General features: G+C 39.2%; 1 protein-coding gene across 5 annotated transcripts in view; it reads left to right on the top strand.

The window, feature by feature from the left end:
• The window catches only part of BCKDHB (branched chain keto acid dehydrogenase E1 subunit beta), a 271,499-nt gene that overhangs the window by 74,934 nt on the left and 173,661 nt on the right, over positions 1 to 22,904 (top strand). For all 5 annotated transcript variants that reach the window (XM_074990978.1, XM_074990980.1, XM_074990982.1 and 2 more), the window contains exons 7-8: positions 15,009 to 15,106; positions 17,799 to 17,909. In XM_074990978.1, coding sequence (XP_074847079.1) covers positions 15,009 to 15,106; positions 17,799 to 17,909 — 209 coding nt within the window. The remainder of the gene's footprint in view (positions 1 to 15,008; positions 15,107 to 17,798; positions 17,910 to 22,904) is intronic.

Here is a 22,904-nt window from a genome sequence, read left to right as displayed (position 1 = left end):
TTTTTACCAATGAGATTAATTAACCTTTGATTAATTGTTCCAAGGGTGATGTTGGAGTTTTCATCATTAGTAATTTTTAAATCCAAATTGGATGTTGTTTTCTAAAAAACATTTTTTAGGGATTATTTTGAGCAAATTCTATGGACTGGGTTATATAGCTAGTGAGACTAGACGATTATATTGGGTTCCATCTGGCCTTGAAATCCATGAATCTGTAAAAACAAGAAGTCTTCACCTGACTGAAAATCAGAGGATAAACAATAGTGGTATTGGATTTCTGTAATTTTATGGTAGTATAAACAATATTATTGAAATTGCTATTTTGACTTCCTTCTAAATGTCAGAGCTGTTTGAAAATATCCAAACAAAAGAGAAGAGGTTTTTGTTTTTTAAAAGGTAATTAACAGTCTGTGCAGTGCCAAGAGGACATAGTGATTATGAATCAAGGGAGAAAATGAGTCACCTTGACATTATCAGGTTTAGGCATCTTGTGGCTTGCCTACTCTGATGTCTTTTGACCTTTTCGGTTTCATTTAGTTGCACTATATGTGGCATCAGTGATGCAGAAATAAATATGACTTGCATCAATGGTTGTTATAGTGACAAGGCAGGTGAAATGAAAAAGCATGGGGTTTTTCTGCAAGGTTTCAAATGATCATTTTAAACAAATGCAGCATGTTTTCAGCCTGTGGTAACTAGTGTCTACACTGATACTACATAAAATCAATGTAATTTTTTGAGAGAAATAAAGATGTTTTGCTCTATTGAAATTTGAACAAAAGGTTTGCTTTCAGTGTTTTTGTTTGCACAGTATTAAGTAACCGTTTGGTATGTATTTTAAACCAGTTTTGTTCAGATTTAGTTCAGTACAGTTCTATAGGAGAGAGTACATAAACTACTTTAATGTCCTGTGTTAACATCTTATCTGGTAAATAAAGATTTTGCAGTGATGCTTAGATAAACTCCTTTCAGGGCTGAGCTATTAAAACCTTGGTTTTAACCATCATTGCAAATATGGATTATGCTTTGAAAATGATAGGATTTTTAAGTAATACTGATCCAAAACAAACACCTTAATGTTGCTAGGGAAGTAGAAGCATTCAGCCATAATGACAAAACTGACTGTCAACGTATATTGTATATACTCCTTTCTGCTCAAAGACTATAGACCCAATCATTCACTACAAGGAAATAACGTCCCCCTCACAAGAGTAAGCTCCAAGAAAACAATGAGAAGTCCTGTGGCACCTTATAGACTAACAAGATATTTTGGAGCATGCAGTGCATCTGATGAAGCAGGTCTTTGCCCATGAAAGCTTATGCTCCAAAATATCTGTTAGTGTATAAGGTGTCACAGGACTTCTTGTTGTTTTTGTGGATACAGACTAACACGGTTACCCCTCTGCTACTTAGCCTCTGAAAGTTTCACCTCACAGTTGCTTTTGACTTCTTTAACGGGGACAGCTGTGGTAGTTCCCAAACACTTGTGTTCAAGAAGGCATGGATTCCTCTTTTTGTGGACCCTGAAGATGTTTTCATATATCAGCTATGAAGGACTTCTCCATCCACCAGACACCTCCTGGCAGCGTCTCAAGGGGGAAAACTGGATTTTAATTTTTTTAAAAATAATGATTGGCTGTATTAATTAGCACCTCGTTCACCTGCTGCATTTTGGTGTGCAAGAGTATTTGGAGAAGTAACTGGATCTCCAATTCCTAGTACACTTCATCCACTGCATAGCTGATATAGCGTTGATTTCAACTTGAGTAGAAAGTTTTTGGCATCTCTTAAAATCAGGCCCATATTTCTTTTTATTAACCTTTACAATCATTTTTGTGAATCAAAGGGATGGTTACAGGAAGAATTTGCTTAGTTATACTGCTAAATGTTGTAAACAGGAACACACAGGTGTACAGGCAAGTGATGCAAACAGGAAGATTGTTCTTGTTACTTTGTGGGTTGACTTTTTACTAATAACTTGCCTTAATAAATCAGTACGTAAATATGTACAGGCACAGCACCACTCTTACACCCCTCTTGATGTAGCATAACTCTGTAGGAAGCAGTGATAAAAGTGGGGTGGTACAGCATACCAGTGTGAAGCAGCTACTCGTAGTGGTCCATATACATTTCTTCTAGCACCTGGTAATTTAAGAAAGCCTGTGACTCCTGGCTACCAGTACCACAACAGTGGTGGCTGGACCTCTGGGTCCTTCAAATTGCTACTGCCACCCCAGGGCTTCTAGTTGCTGTGGTAGCAGTGACTATAAAGGATCGGTGGGGGGATCCATTCTCCAGTCCTGCCCCTTCCACTCAAGGCCCCACCCTTTCCAGGACTGAGAGCCCTCCACTCCCCATACCTTGCCCAGAACCCCGCTGCCACAGGCTTTGTACCAGTAAGTCCTGGTACTTACTTTCACCCCTATTTGGAAGTGATACAAGTGCTCATGCTTCAGGGCAACTTCTAATTAATGGGAACTAGGAAGAATTTTTATTAGTTACCAAATTATTCTACTGCCAGCTTTCTTGCACCTTATTTTAAAACATCCCATACTGGTAACCATAGGAGACAGGACATTCGGCTAGATAGTTCAATATATAATGGCAGTTTCTGTGTCTGGCTGTATTATGTTTTCCCAGAAAGCCAGAATGATTTTGTATTTTTGATGTGGCTGAATTGCTCCTTCATGTGCGAAATGTTTTGGATGATTTAGCCCACATTTGGAAACAAAGTGATGTTGTTGATTGCTTTGGGGGAGGGGACAGGGAAAACTCTATTGTATTTGGAAAAATTCCACCCACATCATTAAGATTTATATGGTTTTCCAAGCTTGGAACTCAGAACATTTTCAATGTAGAGTAAGTAACAGTATCTCATTTTACAAGTGGGAAAACTGAGACCTGCCCAAGTCATAGATCAGCTTAGTGGCAGAGTGAGGAACATAACTTGATTTCCTGTCTATGAAACCCCCGTGTCCTATGATCTCCAGGCAAAGTACCTCCTCAAAGTTTTTGGAGGTTTTAACTTTTGCCCACAACAATAAAATTAAAACATTACACTTAACGAATCATCTTATTTTTATGAGAACTAGCAGATGGATCACACAAAGTGGTTATAGTTAACTCGGAGATGTTTTTACAGTGAGGGGAGGGGAAGTGTAACTAGGGGATGGATAGGAGGGGAGAATAGATGGGAGCTAGTATGGGCACAGAGTGAAGATAGAAAACTGGCTTCTGATCTTTTCATGTGCACCTGTTGCACAACTCAGTATATTTGGAAAATTTTCCTTCAGTCTTTGTTAATGACCAAACATGGTCCTGGACAGTGACTGTAAATCTTTGGCCTGCCTACTGAAACTGCCTATGAGGATGTCAATTAATGTCAAGTACTGTGATGAGCAACACAATAAATTACTGATGGCAGAAACCACTATTTAACATGTCTCTGCTTCTGTGGTTGAACACACAACTTCCAGAAAGGAAGTATAAGAAATGTATTAGACTTAAACCATTTCTTTCTTTGCTAATTCATTTGTAAGGAATGAAGAAAGAGAGACTGTGTAATAGAAGACATCCTGGATTACAAAAATGGATGGTTGCTGTGTAAATGTACTATTCTCCCACAGTGTAACAAGCTAAAATCAATCACCTTGATGCAGAAATTATTGGTGAGACTTTGTGGCTTGCCTTATATAGGAGTTCAAACTAGCTGAGCCAAATGGTCCCTTCTGGCCTTAAGTCTATGACTCTATTAAATGTGCTGTAGGTTTCTTTAACATTTCCAACTTGTTTTTTCTGTGAAAAGTAAGAATTGGAAAGTGTCTGAAGAAAAGTTTGTTAAAATGCATTAATTGCAGAATTTTCCACTGTTTCATATTGTCTTCTAGTACAGGTTGAACCTCTCTCATCCGGCATCTTCAGGACCTGTCCAGTGCCAGATGAGAAAATTTGACATACCATAGGAGGTCAATATTATCTAGCACATTACCAACGCTTTTACTGCTCACTGGGCTCTTAGAAGACATTTATGTGTAAATTAGAGTTAAATAACAGCATAGAGTACTAAGAGCCATGACTGGTAGCTGTAAACAGACTTTATGGGACCACGGGAAACTTGGGCACACCCATGATAAGTAGTCTTCCGGCTAATTTAAAATCATGCTGGATTACAGAGTTTGCCAGACAAGAGAGTTCCTGGGATTAGGGAGGTTCAAGCTGTAGTTGGTCCATATAGAGGATAAAAGCTTATTATTTCTACAGCTACCAGTTTATTCCTTAACTGAATTTGCAAATATCTGTGCTTTTGAACTCTGGTTTTATCCTTGCTAACAATCCATGGTTGTTACACATTTTTATCTTTTTAATTAATGATTTCACAAATATTTAGCACAATTATCATTCTGTTTGCTCCCTGTGACAAGTTTTAATTTCTTCCTTGCTTGGCAGCTGGTGATGATTTACAGTATAAGCATTAGTTTTTACCTTTCTATCCGGTGGTTGTCTTAGTTTTGTTTTGAAATGATCTAGGTGAGAAATCATTTTTATTTTCCTTTTGCCTCCATTGTCCTTTTTTAATTTGCCATAGATGAGTTTTTAATTTAAGGACTGGGTATCTGGCATGTGTGGAGGAGGACTCTGATTGGGCTGTGAAATCCCCTCAAGGAAGATGCATTAAAGAGAATATTTTATGTTCTAGCAAAGAGGAGAGGACAGCAGTTGACAAAGTGTTGTAGGAACTGATGAAAAACAGTCAAATTGAAGAGTGCAGTTTAATCACATCTCATTAAGGCAAGCAGCTAAATCTTGACAGTTTCTGTAAGTGCTTGTATACAAAGGCTAGAAGTCTAAATATTAGAATGGGGAAACCTGAGTGCCTGATATCAAATGAGGATATTGTTAATTGGCATCACAGAAGCTTAGTGGAATGGTGATAAATACTGGAAAGTGGTAATAGCAAGGTACAAAATTTACAGGAATAAATAGATTGCACTGGTGCAATAATGGCACTCTATGTGAGAGTAAACTAGAGTAAATATAAATGACTCAAACTTTACTATAAATGTGGTTAGAAATTCCATGCTTGAATAGTAAGATCATAGGGGTGGAAATATACTACCAACCTCTTGACCAGGATGGTGACTGTGGTTGCAAAATACTCCAGGAGGTTAGAGAGACTACACCGGAATCCAATAACAAAGGTGATTTCAATCATCCCCATATCGACTGGACCTGTTTCATTGCATGACACCATGCAGAGAAACTTTCACGACATGGTAAGAGTTTCACTTTCTCGAGCTCACAAGGGAAGATGTAGCCTTGGAAATTAGCCATTCCAAAGAATGTCCTGCAACTGCTAATGTGGTAATCAGTGGCGACTGGTGAGTGGTGGCTTTGGGGGTCACCAGCAACATGCCCTGCTCAGCCCCTCTCTGCCCCAAGCCCAGCCTCTCCCTTCCTTGCTCTTGCTTCACTGCCTCCCCGCCATTGCTCTGGAAATGGCACAGCAGTGATGGTGAGTATGGGGGGAATGGGCAGTGGCGGGTTCATGTCATCCCTTGTGCATACCCTGGTGGTACTCTCATCACACTATTGTGCCTGTGATGTCCTGCCATCTTCCCATATCTTCAATGTCAATTGCCTCAGATGTATCCAGTCTAGATGCAGTTATATCTAAACAACAGTTTGAGGTCATTGGATCCCTGCAGAAAAACATACTCATCAGTAGGCTTGAGCTAAGGGCCACCACTTTTGTCATCAGTTCAATCCATTTTTGAATATTTGCTGCATCTCAGATCTGTTGGTTTCTTGCTGTCCTTTGAATTCACACCTCTGATATCTATAAATAATTCTGTTACGCCCTCACCCAAAATCTCACCAAAGGTGGTTACTAAATTCCTTATTAACCAGTCAGTTTGCGTATATTTTTCCTAAGACTGCAAATAATTCAGATGAGACTAGATTATACACCCTAGATGCAGAATGGGCTCTAACCTGTCCTGTATAACTAGAGTGTACACAGTTCCCTGTCACTTTGCTAGGCCCAAAAGGCTTTCCTTTTTGTCTCAATCAAGTGTTCAATTTCCACATCGTTCTCATCAAACCAGTCCTGATGCTTCCTGGTCTGGTAACCAATGGTTTCTTCACAAGCTCCAAGGATGGCATTTTTCAACTGACAACAGTGTTCTTCCACATCTTCAGGGCATAGTGTCATCAGCTTCCTTTGGAGCGCTATCTGGAAATCACTGTCAGATGGGGTCCTTCAAGCCTTGTACACTGATCTTTTGTTGGATCTGTTTCCTCTGACTTCTCTGTTTGGTGACAATCCTTATTGCCACTGTGGATCGAATAAGGCGGTCAGTCCAGCAGTCATCAGCACTAGTCATTGCACGTGTGAGAAGGACATCATGCTGACCCTGAGCACGGAAGATGCACTTTCTTTTGAAGTCATTGGAGAACTGCTGGAGTATCTGGAGCACTTCCCATACTTTTGACGTCATCTTTTTGCTAAAGTTGACATTGATGTGGAAATTCAGCATCATCTGAACCATGCAAGCTCTGCTTTTGTCCACCTGAAACAAAAAGGGTCTTCGAGAACTGGGACATCTATCCCAAGACAAAGCTCCTTGCATACCGTGCAATGGTTGTTCCAACACTACTATATGCATGTGAAACCTGGACAACTTACAAACATCAGCTTTAGGCATGTGAACAATTTCATCAACCTTGCCTCAAGAGAAGCCTAAATATTTTTTGGGAGGATAGGTGCAAACACTAGCATCCTGGAAGAATGGAGCATGACCAGCATGGAATCCATTATCATTCATCAGCAACTTTTTTGGACTAGTCACGTGATTTAGATGTCTGATCAGCTCCTCCCACAACATATTCTGTTTTCTGAATTGGAGGAAGGACAAAAGAGCATTGGGGGTGCCAGTGAAAGTGATATAAGGGCATGCTGAATGCACACATGAAAAAGTGCAGTATTCGTGTCAACAACTGGGAAATCCTTGCCCAAGACCTGCCTCTTGTGTGATAAGATCTGTGGCTCCAGAATTGGGCGTATCAGCCATCAATGGACTCACAAATAGGAGGGTGACATGAAGACATCCTACTTGCTATTGAGTGACTACCAAGAAAAGAAAACCTAGCCCCCTAATCTATTCATCCCTTATTCAGATAGCCAAAAGGGCTTGGCTGTATTACAAACCTTTTCTAGATATTACTTTGCAGTACGCCTGCAGGTCACTCACCCTGCGGGGACTGTGGAGTTCCAGTTACACCTTTACCAAATATTATTCCTTGGATTTAGCATTCTCATTGGATGCTAGGGTTGGCAAGGCAATTCTTCCATCCCTTTTTAATTAGCAGTTGATGCCTCCCTTTCCCAAATTCAGTTGCTACTTAACTACATTATCCTTGGAGCAGGAATACAGAGGCCACTTGAAGAAGAAACAACTATGAAGCTTTCAGACGTTGTTTATTGATGCACCAGTTCAGAAGATAACACTATGATTCACTGTAAGTACTGAGGATGCTTGAAAACAGCTATTCAAGAAACTGAACTACATGGTTATCTTTTAGCACATACAGAACGTATTCACAATCCTTATTTTCAAGTTTCTCTTAGGGTTAATTTGAGTCCTTACGTAAATAGAGCTACATGGACTTATCTGGGAGAAAGATTTCAGATTTTTAAAGCATTTTGCTTGATTTGCTACTTAATTGTCAAACAGATTGCAAATCCTTCTGGCAAAATGGACAGGAAAGTGCATTTTTGAGGGACAAAAAGTATTTTCCAAAGCTCTTGAAAATTCCCAGTTGGCTCATTAGCTTGTCAGGTGCTGTCTAAATACAGTCAGAGCTTAAATTCGCAAATAGACAATGTCTTTCACTCTGTCTTCTTGTTTTTCCCTCCCTCCCCCACTGTCTAACAGCCTCTTCCAACAACATCAGTTATAACCCTGGTGATGTAATGCATTTAGGTTTGACATTTTCAAGTCATGGTTTCAAGCCATATTATTTAAATGCTCTGTTACCTAGTAACCTATTTTACTGCTATAGAACATACCAGTTGAATTTTCATGCTCATTTTCTTTACTCAAGTCTTTTTACAAATATCCCTTTGCAGTCCATAGCACTGTAATAATCTGTATTATTAAGTTTGTAACTTTTATAAGCGTAACAGAACACAACTCACCACCACAGCACCCCGGGTGACCCAACTGGGACTTAGCTCTTTGTTCAGTATGCCATCCTATACTGGTGCCTTGCCCATCCTCATTCTTGTCTCCACTTTTAGGTTACGTGTCACTCTGCAGACCATAGCATTTGCTTTTGGATGCAGCCCCCTGGCTGTGTCCCACTTGTTCTCTCACCATTTCCAGGGGACTTGACAGTCCTTGTTCCAGCTACTAGCCTTGGTGGCAAACTGCAGTTGCTGGTCTAGCCACTCTCCTCAGTGGCAAGTGGAGGTGGGGGGGATGAGCTGGATGGGGAGGGACCTGGGTTAGGGTTAGGGTTAGGGTCTGTCCACTACTATGGGCTCCAACTCAGGAATCCAATGGCTGGCAGCCAGCTTGACCTCATCTCCAACCCCCATCGTCTGTTTCCATGGCCATTTCCCGAAAGTTCTAGCATCTTCTTAGACTTGACCTCAGGCTCCCCACACCCCCCCAACATCCAGGGAGAGAGTTCCCTTGCTCTACTTAGTAGCCCTCTTATATGAGCCAGGCAGCTCTGACTGGATGCTCCAGTAGGCCTTCTCCCTTTGGCTCAATAAGTCCTCCTCTAATTGGATGGATTCTACAAAGCCTCCTCAAGACTGCTTTAACTCTTCTTCTGCCTTGTAACTGGGTGGCACTCACCTCCTGCAAGCACCCACATCTGGCTGAGTGCATACATCTGCACTGCCTCAGTGTCTCAGCCCCTTTGGGCTACTCAGCTCAGCACACTGGCTGAGTCACACTCTTGTATGGAATACAAACCCCTTCTGGAGTATATGTTTAACAGGACCCATCCCAATGCCTTCTATGTAATCTCTCCATCTAATTCTCAGTCTGCTAGTTAGTGGTGCCCAGAGCTTCCCCTCCTGAAGGCAGTGCCTGAGTTGTCTCAAGGCCCTTCTAACTCCAGCCCGTTGTCTGGATTACTATAATCAAATACCTCCCCCACCCTCTGTGGGATGCCAAGATCCAGGCCACTTCTTCCTAGTTGCTAACAGGGTATGGGGAGGGGCCTAGTCCCCTGCTTGGCTCTGGGCCCCAGCCCAGAGACCTTTTAGTTAAAGCTATCTGTTAAGCCTCTTTAAATGCTGCTTGAATTCCATGGGCCACTTCATGGGCCTGCAGTGTCCTCACCAGGTTCTCTGTAAACTGAGTGCTTGGACTCAGGAGAGATTCAAATACCACTGATTAGCAGAGCACCCATAGCCTCCCATAGCTGGCAGCATATGTTTCTATTGGTGATTCCGCTTTGCACTTGCCTCGGTTCACATAACAAAATTTATTACACACATTGATGAAAAGAATTAGAGGGAACATTGGTCCTTGCCCTTTCCTCAGGGCTCTATCACAGTCCAGTGTCTACTGATAGTTCACAGTCTCCTACCAGCTTTCAACTCGGAGCTCTCCGTGGTGCTGCCTCTCCCTCAAGCAGCCAGTCACCCCATCTTCTCTTCTTGAGATCTCCACTGGCACTGAGCTGGCTCTGGTCCTGCAGTTTGTTTTGTAATCCTTCCTGGCTCGTGATTGGCTGGTTTCTCGTACAGTCTGAAGGACCTCTCTATGGCTTCTCTTCCTTGGTGGCCTTTGCAAAAGCCGCATGGCTCCAACAGTGGACTTCAGGGCCTGGTTCACTCTATCACACCACAATAAGATGGAGAAATTTTGTATCAGGTATGCTTTTGTGAGGTATAACTTGAAAACTCAATCTACTGAGTGCTACTGTACTGGTAAAATATGTGCATCAACATTGTATGTAAAGCAACAGGATTCTGCTGTAACCTACCATACCACATTTCAAATTTAGAAAAGCAGAACCAGATCAATTTCTTGGAAACAAAAGACAGACTAAAACCCAAGCCATGTATCAACAAAGTCAGGTGGGCTATTACCACATTAAATAGCCATTTCTTGGCAGGAAAAAGGGTGTGATCTCACACTTACATATTGGCAAAGACAGAGTGGGGAGTATCCATTCCCCAGGCCTGATCCTGCATACACCCCAGATGAAGCTATTCCTCAAAGGAGGAAGTTGCGTGAAAATAGGGGACACCTACAAACACCTCACTCTTTCTTTCCTATCATCTCTACTCCATTTTCAAAGTCATTAATGAAAATGGTGAATGGGACCAGACACAGAACATACCCTTCTGAGATCGCATTAGATACATCCTCCTAGTTAGACTTATGTGCAAAGAATAACTCCATTCAAAAACAAACTAATGTATATCTGTAGAGTGAGCAGATTCACTCAGTCTTATTTCTTATTCAGCCAATTGCTGAGACAAGTTTGTTTAAATTTGCAGGAGATAATGCTGCCTGCTTCATGTTTACAGCATCATTGAAAGTGGGAACATGGGTTCACAGGGCACTGTTGTAGCTAGCATTACAAGGTATTTACATGCCAGATAGGCTAAAGAGTCCTATGTCCTCTCATGCCTCAATCACAGTTTCAGAGGACATGTGTCCATGCTGATGATGGGTTCTGCTACATAACAGTGTTGACCATCACATGTTCATTTTCATCATCTGATCAGATGCTACCAGTAAAAGATTGATTTTCCTTTTTGGTTGTTTGGGTTCTGTAATTTCTGTATCGGAGTGTTGCACTTTTAAGACTTCTGAAAGCATTATGAGCACCTTGTCCCCTCAGATTTTGGAAGATGCTTCAGATTTTTAAATCTTGGGTTGAGTGCTGTAGCTATCATTTGAAATTTCACTTTCATACCCTCTTTGCATTTTGTCAGATCTTCAGTGAATGTTCCTAAAAAGAACAACATGTGCTGGGTCGTGATATGAGACTGTTATAAGATGAAATATGTGGTAGAATGTGTATAAAACAGTAGGAAACATCATTCTCCAGCAAGAAGTTCAGTCATAAATTCAATTAAGACTTTTTTTTTAGTGAGTATCATCAATGTGGAAGCATGTCCTATGGATTGTTGGCCAAAACATGAAGAGGTATGTGGATGTTTAGCATATATGGCATGTAAATACCTTATAGTGCCTGCTACGAAAGTGCCATGTGAATACCTGGTTTCATTTTCAGGTGACATAGTAAATTAGAAGTGTGTAGCATTATCTCCTATAAAGACAAACAATTTTATTCCTAAGTGACTGGGTAAACAAAAATTGGAACTGAGCAGACTTATATGCTCTGAAGTATAACATTTTAATAACCCCCTGCCACATTTGTAATTGCACTTTTATGATGGAGATTCCACTACAGTACTTTTGAGATATATTGAAACATACTATTATTTTTACAGTGCAAATATTTTAACAAAAATAATACAAACGGAGCACTGTACACCTTTTGTATGCTGAATTGTAAGTGAAATTGATATATGAAAATGTGGAAACAAATCCAAAATATATAGTACATTTCAAGTGGTATTCTGTTGTTTAACAGCATGTGTGAAACTGTGATTATTAAATGTGATTAATTTTTGAGTTAATTGCATGTGTTAGCTGTGGTTAATTGACAGGCCTACTAAATAGTAGTATTCGTCATAGACACACACACATATTCAACTTAGTAAACCTGCCACTAAAGGTAAACAGCTCAATGTCCCAATCCTCTGTAGATATAAGCACATGGCTAAATTGCCCAGTGAACCACACAAATAAAATTATGCATTTTTATAGGTCTTTATAGGATCAGGGCCTGCTTATGTGTGTGTTTGTGTGTAAATATGGTGATGGGATTTTAAAAGTGATATTCATTTATATTGTATATGTAGATTTTCTAAGCCCTGCATAAACTGGAGAGGGAACAAAACCTGGACCTGTTCTGATTTCAGGAAAGTGTGTCAGAGGCTGAATTTAAATCATCAGATTGGTTAGTAACATCGCTGCTGCTTGAGAGATCCAAGAGCAAAAGTGGGAATAAGTGCTGCTAAACCTTCAAGTTTAGTGAAAAACCCTCCACAGTTCTGTCCTTTTCATTGTATTCTGTAGGTTAATCTAACACAGGTTGCACCTCTGAAAACCAGCACTCCGTGGTCTGGCAACATCTGTCACCTGGCAGGATCAGGGATGCTCCTCGAACAGAAAGCCCAGGGAACCTAAGGGCAGGACAGCCAACCACAAGGTGGGTAGCCCACCTGGGAGCAGCGCAGGACCAGAGACAGAGTCCCAGGTTAGTGTGGAGCTGGCAGAGTGGGGCTGGGGCCAGACAGAGCCTGAGGCAGTGTGGGACCAGAGGCCCGGGACAGCGCTGGATCAGGTTTGAGCCCCACAGTAGCCCTATGGCTCCCCAGGGCTGGAGCCTCTGCAACTGTGTGGAGGTGAAGTCGTGGCAGCCCCCTGGCTGGCTGGAGCCGGAGCCCTGCATGGGGCTAGAGCCCAGTAGCAGCTCCAAATTTGTGGAGCTGGAGCCTCTCAACATTGTGGGACTGCAGCAGCCTGGGGTTGGAGCCGGAGCCCCTGGCAGCTCCCTGGCTTAATGATTTTGGGGCTGGGGCCAGAGATCACCAACAGTATGGGGCCATGGCCTATGTCCTGCCCCTGTCCCAGAGCTGTGTGGGGCTGAGGCTAGAGCCCCCAGAAGCGTGTAGTGCTGGGGTGGAACTTGAGCTCCTGGGCAGGAAGCCAGAGCCTGGGTTACCCAGGACACCAGCAGCAGCTGGATTCCTTGCCACTTGTGGGGGGGTGGCAGGGGACCTCCCCTGGCCCTGCATATTCTCTCACTTGGGACCACTCAGATCCCAACAATGCCAGACCAGGGAGGTGCAACCTGTATTTGCAAACAACTTTTGATGTAATGTATTCATTTAGAACGCAGTTTTAATTCTAGAGCAGGTCAAATACAAAAAAAATTGCTTGAAATATTGTCAATTTTGCAAATGTTTTTAATAATCTATTTAATAACGGCTCAGCCTTTTCTTGGCTTTGAGCTGAGAATAGTGTGGTGTTGTTTTCATCCTGAAGTAGATCAGGCTTTGACAGACTAACTTGTACGTTCATCCTTGCTCTGAGGAGAAGTCTGCTCATACAGAGTTTCTTGCATGATTAGGGCTTCATTTTGTATTTGGTGAGCAGGAACAGGTAGAGAGAGCTGTACAAAATAAGTTGGTTGTTTTTATCTAAATCCTGGTTGGAAATTTGGCTTCATAATGTACAGTTTTCTTGGGTCTGAAAAGAAAAGCATCAAACTGAAGCATCCGCTCACGTCAAAGTGATCCATTCAGAGTATGACAGAGGCATTGTTCTGGTGCAGTGTATAGAAACAATCATTTGAATAATTCCGTTCAACAACTGCCATTTCTTTATTTGTAAAAGCAGCATACCAAGAGTACAACTTCTTCATACGCTGGATTAAGCAAAAGGCAGGCAATGTTTAGTCTTCCACCTGTGGTCTTTTTAACATTTTCTGTTTTGTGACTCAAACTTAAAAAATGTCGATTTTTGGAAGTATGATCCTATTTTTACAGTGGAATAGTCCAGTATTTACTTCTAGTTCTAGAAAGTCATGATATTGATCTTAAAATCTTGACATGATTCCATATAGAAATATATTTTCGACCGTTTAAAAATGCTCTAGGAAGCATTTTCATTGGGTTCAAGGTTCCCTGTGGTTAGACTGAAGCTACTGAGTAGTCTGGCTTTAAAGATAGTAACAATATGCAAATAAGTAACAAGCAAACTTTTAAAAACTCTCACACATTTTTTTCTCTCCTTTTTAATATGTGGCTGTGGAGAATGAAGTAGGTATGTGCAACTTTTAAGGAAGTAATTGGAAAGAGTTAATAGAAGATTGAATTGTCATTTGTTCCTGGGTGCCATCTAAAAGTTACATTGCCATTTTACTAGGTTCAGATCTTAGTGTTCAAAAGGAAGGTAAACATTTTTAAAAGACCTGTTAGAAGAGGGGTGAGTTGCCAGCTGCTGATTGAAGCGAGCGAGAGATGGGCAGAGGTGTGGTGTGTGAGTTGAGCATACCCTTCCTAAATTTGAAAAAGGTAGGATCCGGTTTAGGTAAGACCACATATGCTTTTGTTATTTAAACCCTTTTCTCTGGTTGCTACATACCTTTGGATGAATAAACAATACATGTTTTGAAAAAAGCTGTTTCGAGTCATTCTAATTAGCTGGTGGTTACTGCCTTCTGGAGGGAAGATTTTCTTGGTACCAGATGTAGTTAGGTCTGTGTTAATATGGTTATGCAATAGGGTAATAGGGTTTGTATCCAGTCTGAGTTGTTGAAGTACAAGGGAAGAAAAACATGAAAAATTCACTTTAGAGGCCCTGAGAAGAGGTCTAAGGCTCAGTCTGTACTGAAACCATGACAATGTCATCTACAGAATACAGGAAAGTTTTATTTGATATTGAAGACCTGATTGGCACTGACTAAGAACAAATTGCATATTTTATGATTTTACCACTCAGAAGTAATGGTAACCGTTCCAAAAGCATGCTGGTAAAACCTTTAATCACACCACACTATCATGCATACTTTGCTTACATGCTGCCTTTTGTTTTTGTGATCATCAGGGTATTGTTACTGGGTATATGTGGCATGTAATTTTTAAAAAAGCTTATTGGGTGTGGAGCATATGAAGGAACAGGTAGCAATATCATTGTTAACCATACTTTGTACTGTGACACAATGTGATAAATGACATTACTACCTCACATGACTTTGGGCCTATTGTTTCCAATACAATGTTAATAAATACATTACAGATCATTTGTTCCGATTTTCACGAAGGTACATGTTTGGTCAATTGTCATGTAGTTCATCAATCTAATCTTTATTGCTTCCTTTAAAAACTTGTGTTTATTCAGTGGAAGAAGTTCCTGTGGAGCCATACTACATTCCTCTGTCTCAAGCTGAGGTACTGCAGGAGGGAAGTGACGTTACTCTGGTTGCCTGGGGGACTCAGGTCAGTAAGTCTTGTTTGAGATATGCATGGGCCTTGCTGCATTCTGTAGGAATATAGAAATGAGATTTGACTGTGAACATGACAAGGAAAACAAGCAGTTTAAAGTAGCACATTACAATAAAATTATAGATGTTTGAGTGCTAAAGCTCTGTCCTGGCTGGTTCATTTGGTTGTTGATCCTCTTTGAGTATTTTTGGGCTGCCTTTTAGATGTTAGCATAGCTCTAACAGTTTCTGTAGATGATGTCAAACTTTCATTATGAAGAAATCTGCATCGTAAGATTCTAGTGGTTAATTGCTAAGGTTGCATGCAACATTCAAAGCCCCTGATACTCTAGGAACTTAGTAAAAATACAGGATGTGGAAAAATATTTTAAAGCTTGGGAAGGATATAAATAATACCCACCAAAGCAAAAGTAGAAAGCATGGATTTCAGGGGCTAATGAAAGGTCCTTAATTTGATGTCATTTGGGGCAATAGTTTTTAATGCTTTTTCATACTTACATCTGAGATTTTTACAGAGGATATTTATTTGTATTCTGATCAATATCTTCTTGTATGTTCTGATTTGTATAGCAAGGACTCCCTGCATATCACCCTCTGATCTTCTCACACCATTGGCCCTGCACGCTTCTCATTCCCACCTTGCGCCCATGCCTTCATTCTTCTCTTCCCCACTGCAGCATTTCCTCCTTTCCCTCTTACCTTGCATTCTCTGTACCCCTGTACCAGCGTACCGCATTCTCATCCTGCCAGGGGCTCCATGGGCACCCCTTCCACCATGCCAGAGGCTTTGTCTGCATTTCTCCCCATCCCATTTCTCCCTTCCCTCTCATGCTAGGATAGGAATTCTGCATCCCCCTCACCCTTACCAGTGTCTCCCATTCTCCCTGCAAAGAAGTCCCCATCATGGCTCCCCCAGCTCCCCGCCATCCCTAGGGTTTTTTTGTCTGGCAGATAAGATCATCCGGAATGTCAACATGTTAAACTCTGTTGTGAGGACGAGCATGGGTATTGTTATGCTGGAATCTGTTAAGTGGTGCAGTCATCCAGTTACTTGATCTATAAACAGTTGCAGCTGTGCTTGACTTTGTGGCTCTGCTAAACTAGGTTATGGGGTTTCGCATGCCCCTCATTCCTTTCCTTTTTTGTTTCTCCCAAACATAATAGAGTTCTGGCCATTGATGCTCAGGAAATCCCTGACATTTTAGAGCTAATTAAATGTGGCACAAAAAAGTTATGGCGTTATGGACAAAAGGACAGAACTTCTGTTCGGTTGAATGTTAGGCATTACAAGGTCAGCCAACAGCTCAGGCTTCAGTCATCAGGCTTCAGAGTGGTACAAACTACCCTGATGCCATTCAACATTTGTCTTCCATACCAGAATTTTCAGAACCAAGAAAAATTTTCAATTCCATCTTAGCCCTTAAAGGTGTAGGAAGAAGCAAACTGGTCTCATAAGGTGATAATCAACATCTAACTTTTATTTATCCTTTTAATGTGCTGGCTGACTATTTAGTCAAGGAAATTCATTTCACAAATTTGGATTTCTTAGGAACCTTCTGATTTGAATTTGTAATTTGCTAGTTGCTATAGTACTCGTTTTGTGAAAGGATGTGCATGTGTTAAAGGGTTTGTAGACAAAAAAACAAATAGAAGTTGATTTGTAACACTTGCATTCAATCTTAAGTTTTACCATATAATACTGACCCATTCGTTGTCTGAGTGATCATTCAAATGAATGGGACACTTTATATAAGGATGTCAAGAGGTGCAGGATATTTTACCTGTGTTTTAAGATGTTCTTAGGAATATGCTGAATATGCTGATTGTGTGACTAGATGATGAATGCTTTTTCTCTTTTACCAAAATTGGCTGCATTCTTGTTTAGTGTGATTCTCCTTCTTGCTCTTTTTCATATTTGTTGATTATAGTTATATTATGGTGAGATTTGCCATCGATCAAAGTTGCACTGAAATTCTCTACTGTATTAACTGATGAGTATGTAGAGATCTGACTAATAAAGTGCCATTGTACTACTGTTTTGAATGAGACAGTGGTGTTAATTTTGGCAGTTTTTCACCCTTTCAAATCTGTTCATGTGACAACACTTTATAAGCAAGAAACATACACCTGATAATCTATCATATGTCTGTTTGCAGATTGTACTGTAGTATGTGCAGTAACTATTACCATTTTTGTCTGTGTGACATGCTTTTTTCCTATTCTAGCATTATAAAAATTATTGCTCTATAGTTTTGGTCTGGGCCTGTTCACAGATCTAAAAAATTGTTGGGGATGGTAAAGTACATTAAAATTATAAGGTTGATTCAGCCCATTTAAGGATCATATCTGCCAGAAATTTGATAAATGTTCCTACTGAACAAAAACCATTTGTTTGCAGTAGCAGTTTTACATTTTCCCTGAATGGTAGTTGTAGATTTGTTTTTTGAGAGTTATTCCTTAGTTTTTGAACACACAATTCAAATAATAAATAGGAAAAACAGCTATGTACTAATATTTGTTAAATAACTGAGTGTGTGGTTTGCTGCTCCATGCTAAATTTTCTCAGATAGCTGTTGTGAAATAAAATAGCGTTAAACCATTAAAACTGAGTGCATAATTAAGCACATTTTAAAGCATCCTTTTATTATTTCAGATAGCTCAGCTATTGCATTATCTTGTATTTTCAGGTGCATGTTATCAAAGAGGTGGCAAACATGGCTCAGGAAAAGCTAGGTGTGTCCTGCGAAGTAATTGACCTGAAGACAATATTACCTTGGGACACAGAGGCGGTATGCAAGGTAGAAATACAATTCTTCTTAATATATAAAACATTACCTTGGTTGATGTATCCGTGAGTATCTACAATACTTTAGTACTGAGTGTAATGGGGACTGCTCTTTGTGTGTATCTGTAGTTCAAGATTTCTATTTATTTGTTATAAATAATTGTATGCACAGTAAATAAAAAGGAAACATTTACAGAACACTGTATGCCTCATCATTAAAGGGAGGATAACAGTTTAGGCTACTAACTCATAGTGTAGTAGTAACTTGTTCTTTTGAAGGATTTTTATAATTTCTTTTAACAGAATTCCAGGATTTTACAATATAAGTTTAAGGCAGGTAAACAGAGTGCCTGAAAATCACTTTTTTTGCTGATGTCCCAGGTTCTGTTTATCTTCTTTTGGTATACATAGGCCAATGGAATTTAGTTGGATTCTTTTGTTAATATGATATTTTTTATTTGCACTCCATGATGAGAGTTTGATCAAATCATAGGCTATCTGATTTGTTAAGCTTGTTTTCTTTTTTCTTTGAAAAAAAGTTTTGAGTTTTTTTAATAGCTAGCAGCACATTAACATTTTTAAAACAAAAAAGCAGTCCTGTAGCACTTGAAAGACTAACAAAATAATTTATCAGGTGATGGGCTTTCGTGGGACAGACCCACTTCTTCAGATCAACCAGGTCTGTCCCACAAAAGCTCATCACCTAGTAAATTATTTTGTTAGTCTTTACAGTGCTACTGGACTTCTTTTTTGTTTTGATAGTATATCAACTAGCACGGCTATCTCTCTGTTACTATTAATTTTTTTTTCAGAGCATTAGAGCTCAACGTTTACTAGTCTGGCATTTGATTTAAAATTCAACTTCCCTTGAACCATAAATTCAAATCCTGGCACAGTTGAAAGTGTCTTTCATCCTGTAAGATAAATTATAAATAACATAGCTTACAGTGTATAAATTTTTAAGATAGGACATTAAAAAAATAAGATAATGACCAACTTGACTAGAAGTTTGAAATACTGTGCATTACGTGCAACAATAGCTTAGCATTGTTCCTTAAGTGCTCTTGCTCTTCTTGTGATTTTTCTTCATTTTGCTACTTCCATTTCAAAAAGTTGCCAGCAGAATGGTCATGGGAAAGTAAGCATATTGGAGATTCTTTTTTTTTTTTTAAACAGATTCCTTTTGAATTGGGTGGAATGGGCACCTAGTGAATGTTTTTAGTCTCTGGTAACTCAGTCCACCACTTGTGGGACCTGGAGATTATGCAGAAAGTTTTTGGTAAAGAGATAGGTACTTCTATATATTGTCAGTGAAGCTAGATGCAAATATAAGGCACTGAATGTTGAAGTTAAAGCTTCAGAAGAGTGTGAATTCAAACTACTCAGCTGAAGTTAGAAAAGTTCGTATGAGCTTATGGTATTTGGTAATGGCTGAAGATTTGATATGATTGGAAATTAAATATAGTGTAACTTGAGTAAAACACTCTGTTCCCCTCTTGGCAAATATTATTACATGGATGGTATACTTATGTGTCAATTTAGAAATAATAAGAGAAACTTGTACATCTCATCTCAGTTCTAAAATTTTTTCCTACAAGGAAAAGTACACTTTCACTTTTGCGTTGTTAGATTTTTGGGATGATGAGAATAATCTTCAAGGTTTTGGGAAAAATAAAATGGAAGTGTCACATTAAAGTTTTCAGGTTTTCTTATTTCCTCATTTGACTTGAATGATCCAGCTCATCAAAGGTGATGAATTTAATTAAAAACAGTTTGAAAATCTTGGATGTGATGCTATAGTATAGGATCCTTGCCAGTAAGAAAGCAGGAGAATGATTCTGCCGGAGATGAATTTTTTTCTTCTTGGCAATTCCTACCAATTCTGTACAGCCTGAGCAAACAGACCAAATTCCATTACTTGTAATGAATGGGAAAATCTAACTCTGAGGTTACTTCAGAATGTAATTATTCCAGACATCTAAGATTTTCCTGGATTTTGGATTCTTTTTCTTATTTTTCCTCTCTCAACTCCTATATTAAAATAGCCAACACATAGATTATTTTTCTGGTAAGCCTTTATGTCTCTAAGTTTGCAATTCATATTAAGTTTTGTTGCTCACTGTCACTTTTCTCTCTTTTTATGAGTTTTGTGGGGAGAATAGACATTTTCTTTTACTGTCGTAATGGACATTCTAGGTTAGAGTATATTAAGGAAGAGTGGACTTTGTCTTTTATAAATAGCAGTTGCTTATGTTTTCCTATTATTACTGTCCTTTGCTGCTACTTTGGGGAATGGAGATGGCAGAAGAGGTAGTTTTCATTCTGGATATGTCCATGTTTAACTTACATTGGAGGTTAAAAATATACAGACAGTTGTGTGTATTCTGCTGGGACACTAAAGGTCTTGGACCATACATGAGAGGTCCCTGTGCCTCTGCACAGCAAGTCTGCTCTCTGTGGTGGGTATTGTCCATGTATAAACTATGCTATCAATATCCCTTGTAGTTGCTGCTCTTGAAACTCTCATCTTGAAGCGTGTGGTCATTTGTAAGAGAGTGTCAGTGCAAGCATTAACTGGTATTTCTTAATATTATGCTCAATTTCAGTGTGAAATTGAGCAGGAAAACAATTGTCTACCTGATCTTTCCTCTCAGAATCAATTAAACCTGATGCCAATGATATACCTAGAAGGAGATTTTTTTTAAATGGTAACCCATGCTAGTTGGGACAACGGAGTGGATTTTCCACTCTGTCTCTTCTGTGATCCCCAGTCTAGATGCAGTAATTTGTGTTCCTTGCACATATGAAAATGAGAGGGATGATCTAACACAGTGATTAGGAACTATCAACAATCACTTATGAAAATGCTGCAAATTCCGAATGGCTGAAAATAGGTGAAGTGAATGAGATACAACTAATTTTTTTTTTGTAAGAGTACCATTAGCCATACTATATTTAAGCCTTAGAAGCTCAATCCTTTTTAAGCCTTTATTTCCACCTGTTCGTAGGGCCTGCAAAAATTTCCTTCTGGGCTGAAATCTCATTTTGATATCATTCCAAAGGTGAAGCTACCCGGGCAAATTTGATTAAACCATTTTTAATATAGGCCAGAGAGAAAATATACATTATAATATCACATTAGAAATGGATCACTGTAAGTCATGGAAAAAAGGGAATTTCAGGAAAGAATGTGGTTCCCTCCGATAGACATATTACTCAATCAAGGTTTTTCTGTGCTGACACAGAGTGAACTCTTAGACTTCAGGTGCGCTTAAAAAACTGAGACTAACTGTTGAACTTTGGGGGGAAAAATAACAAAAAAAAATTGTCAAGGCTTAATTTGGCAGATGACTGTTGAAAATCAGTTGTATGATTTGTAGCATGCAACCCAAATTCTAAGGTTAGCTAACATTGTATTAATTAAAAAATATCAAAACTGAAAGGAAAGAGTTCCAAGAGAGGTGTACCGTAATATAACAGAATAGCAAATTAACAGCTTATAAAAGATACAGTGAAAAACAAACTTCATAAAAAGATAAAAAGGAAAATAAAGGCTTGGAAAAATAATTTTACTAACAAAAATGATAATTACTAACATAAGAATAACATTCAAGTGTCCAAATATGGTAAACTTCTCTCCAAAAATATACCTCCCACCTTTACTGCCCCCTAAAGCTGAGCACAGAGAAAAATGTGACCACATTTTCAATCAAATGTATGTGTTTGTCTTCTAGTACAAAAAATCAAGGTAAACAATATTTTAATCTTTTTTGTTTTAGCGGTTCATAACAAGATTCATTATTAATGCTCATAACAAATGGGATATTTTTACTTTTATAACAATATAAAAATATGTCCAGTCCACAGTATTCTGCAGTTCCAGGTCCCCCAATCTCACATAGGCACATTTAAATACGTCACGTTGCAGCTCTTGAAGGGATGGGGAAGAGCAGGGACAGAGCATGAATCAGCAGATTTGTGGTGCTCTGATATTTCTGTGTGGGAGGGGGAGGAGTAGGGTGTGTGTGGCTCTGGTGCCCTGAGCGCAAGAGGTGCCTGCAGGAGGTGGGCAGACAGAAGGTCTGTAGGCTGCAGATGGAGCCCCATTGGGCAGATTACCCACCATTGTGATAGCGTTTAAATTTCAAGAGTTTTTGAATGCTGACATTTAATATTCTCTTTTATTTCCTAATTATTTTGGGATCTACCATTCAAAATAATATAAAGGGATATAAATTAATGTTGATATAACAGGTTCAGAATAGTACTAGATTTTAATTTGTTCAATCTGTATTAGGCAAATTGTCAGTCTTCCCAATTCTAGATGTTTATATGGAGTTACTGTTATGATCAAAGACTTGCTGATACGCTTCACTTGTTTAGAATACATAATGGATATGGATAGTGTCATCAGATATCTAAGTTAGACCCTCCCAAAGACTGATTAATTTGATAGGAGAATAATGCTGTTCAGAGGATCTATCTATCTATCTATCTATTATTATCTATATTATCTTATATATATTATTATTATTATTATTAATTCTTCAATCTCCTTAAAGGTAAAACTGTTTTTAAAAAAATAAGATGAAACAATGATATTGAAATAATAAAACATGGAAAAACAATGCCTGATAATTACTAACATAAGAATAATATTCAAGTGTCCAAATACAGTCAACCTATGAAAAATATGGGCCACATTTTCAGTCATGCTGCAATATCTTTACACAGGTCTGCCTGTGCATAGCAGTTGTAAGACCAGGAAAACTGATGCTTTCCCTTTGTGCAAAATTATCTTCTAGTAGTGTAAGATTTCCATAATATAGCACTCGATCTTCCTGATCCCTGTGTTGACACAGAATAAGAATAAGGATGGGAACAGTTCTCAACGGGCTGTGTGCAAACACTATAAACTCTTGTTTACACAAAAGGTGTATTATTTTTAGATACCCCAATGTTATTAAAGGGTTGCCACCGCTAGTCCCAATGTTTCAAATGCAATTAT

The sequence above is a fragment of the Carettochelys insculpta genome, chromosome 3, assembly GCF_033958435.1.
Source record: "Carettochelys insculpta isolate YL-2023 chromosome 3, ASM3395843v1, whole genome shotgun sequence".
Lineage (NCBI taxonomy): Eukaryota > Metazoa > Chordata > Testudines > Carettochelyidae > Carettochelys > Carettochelys insculpta.
This window is presented reverse-complemented; position numbering and strand designations above follow the sequence as displayed.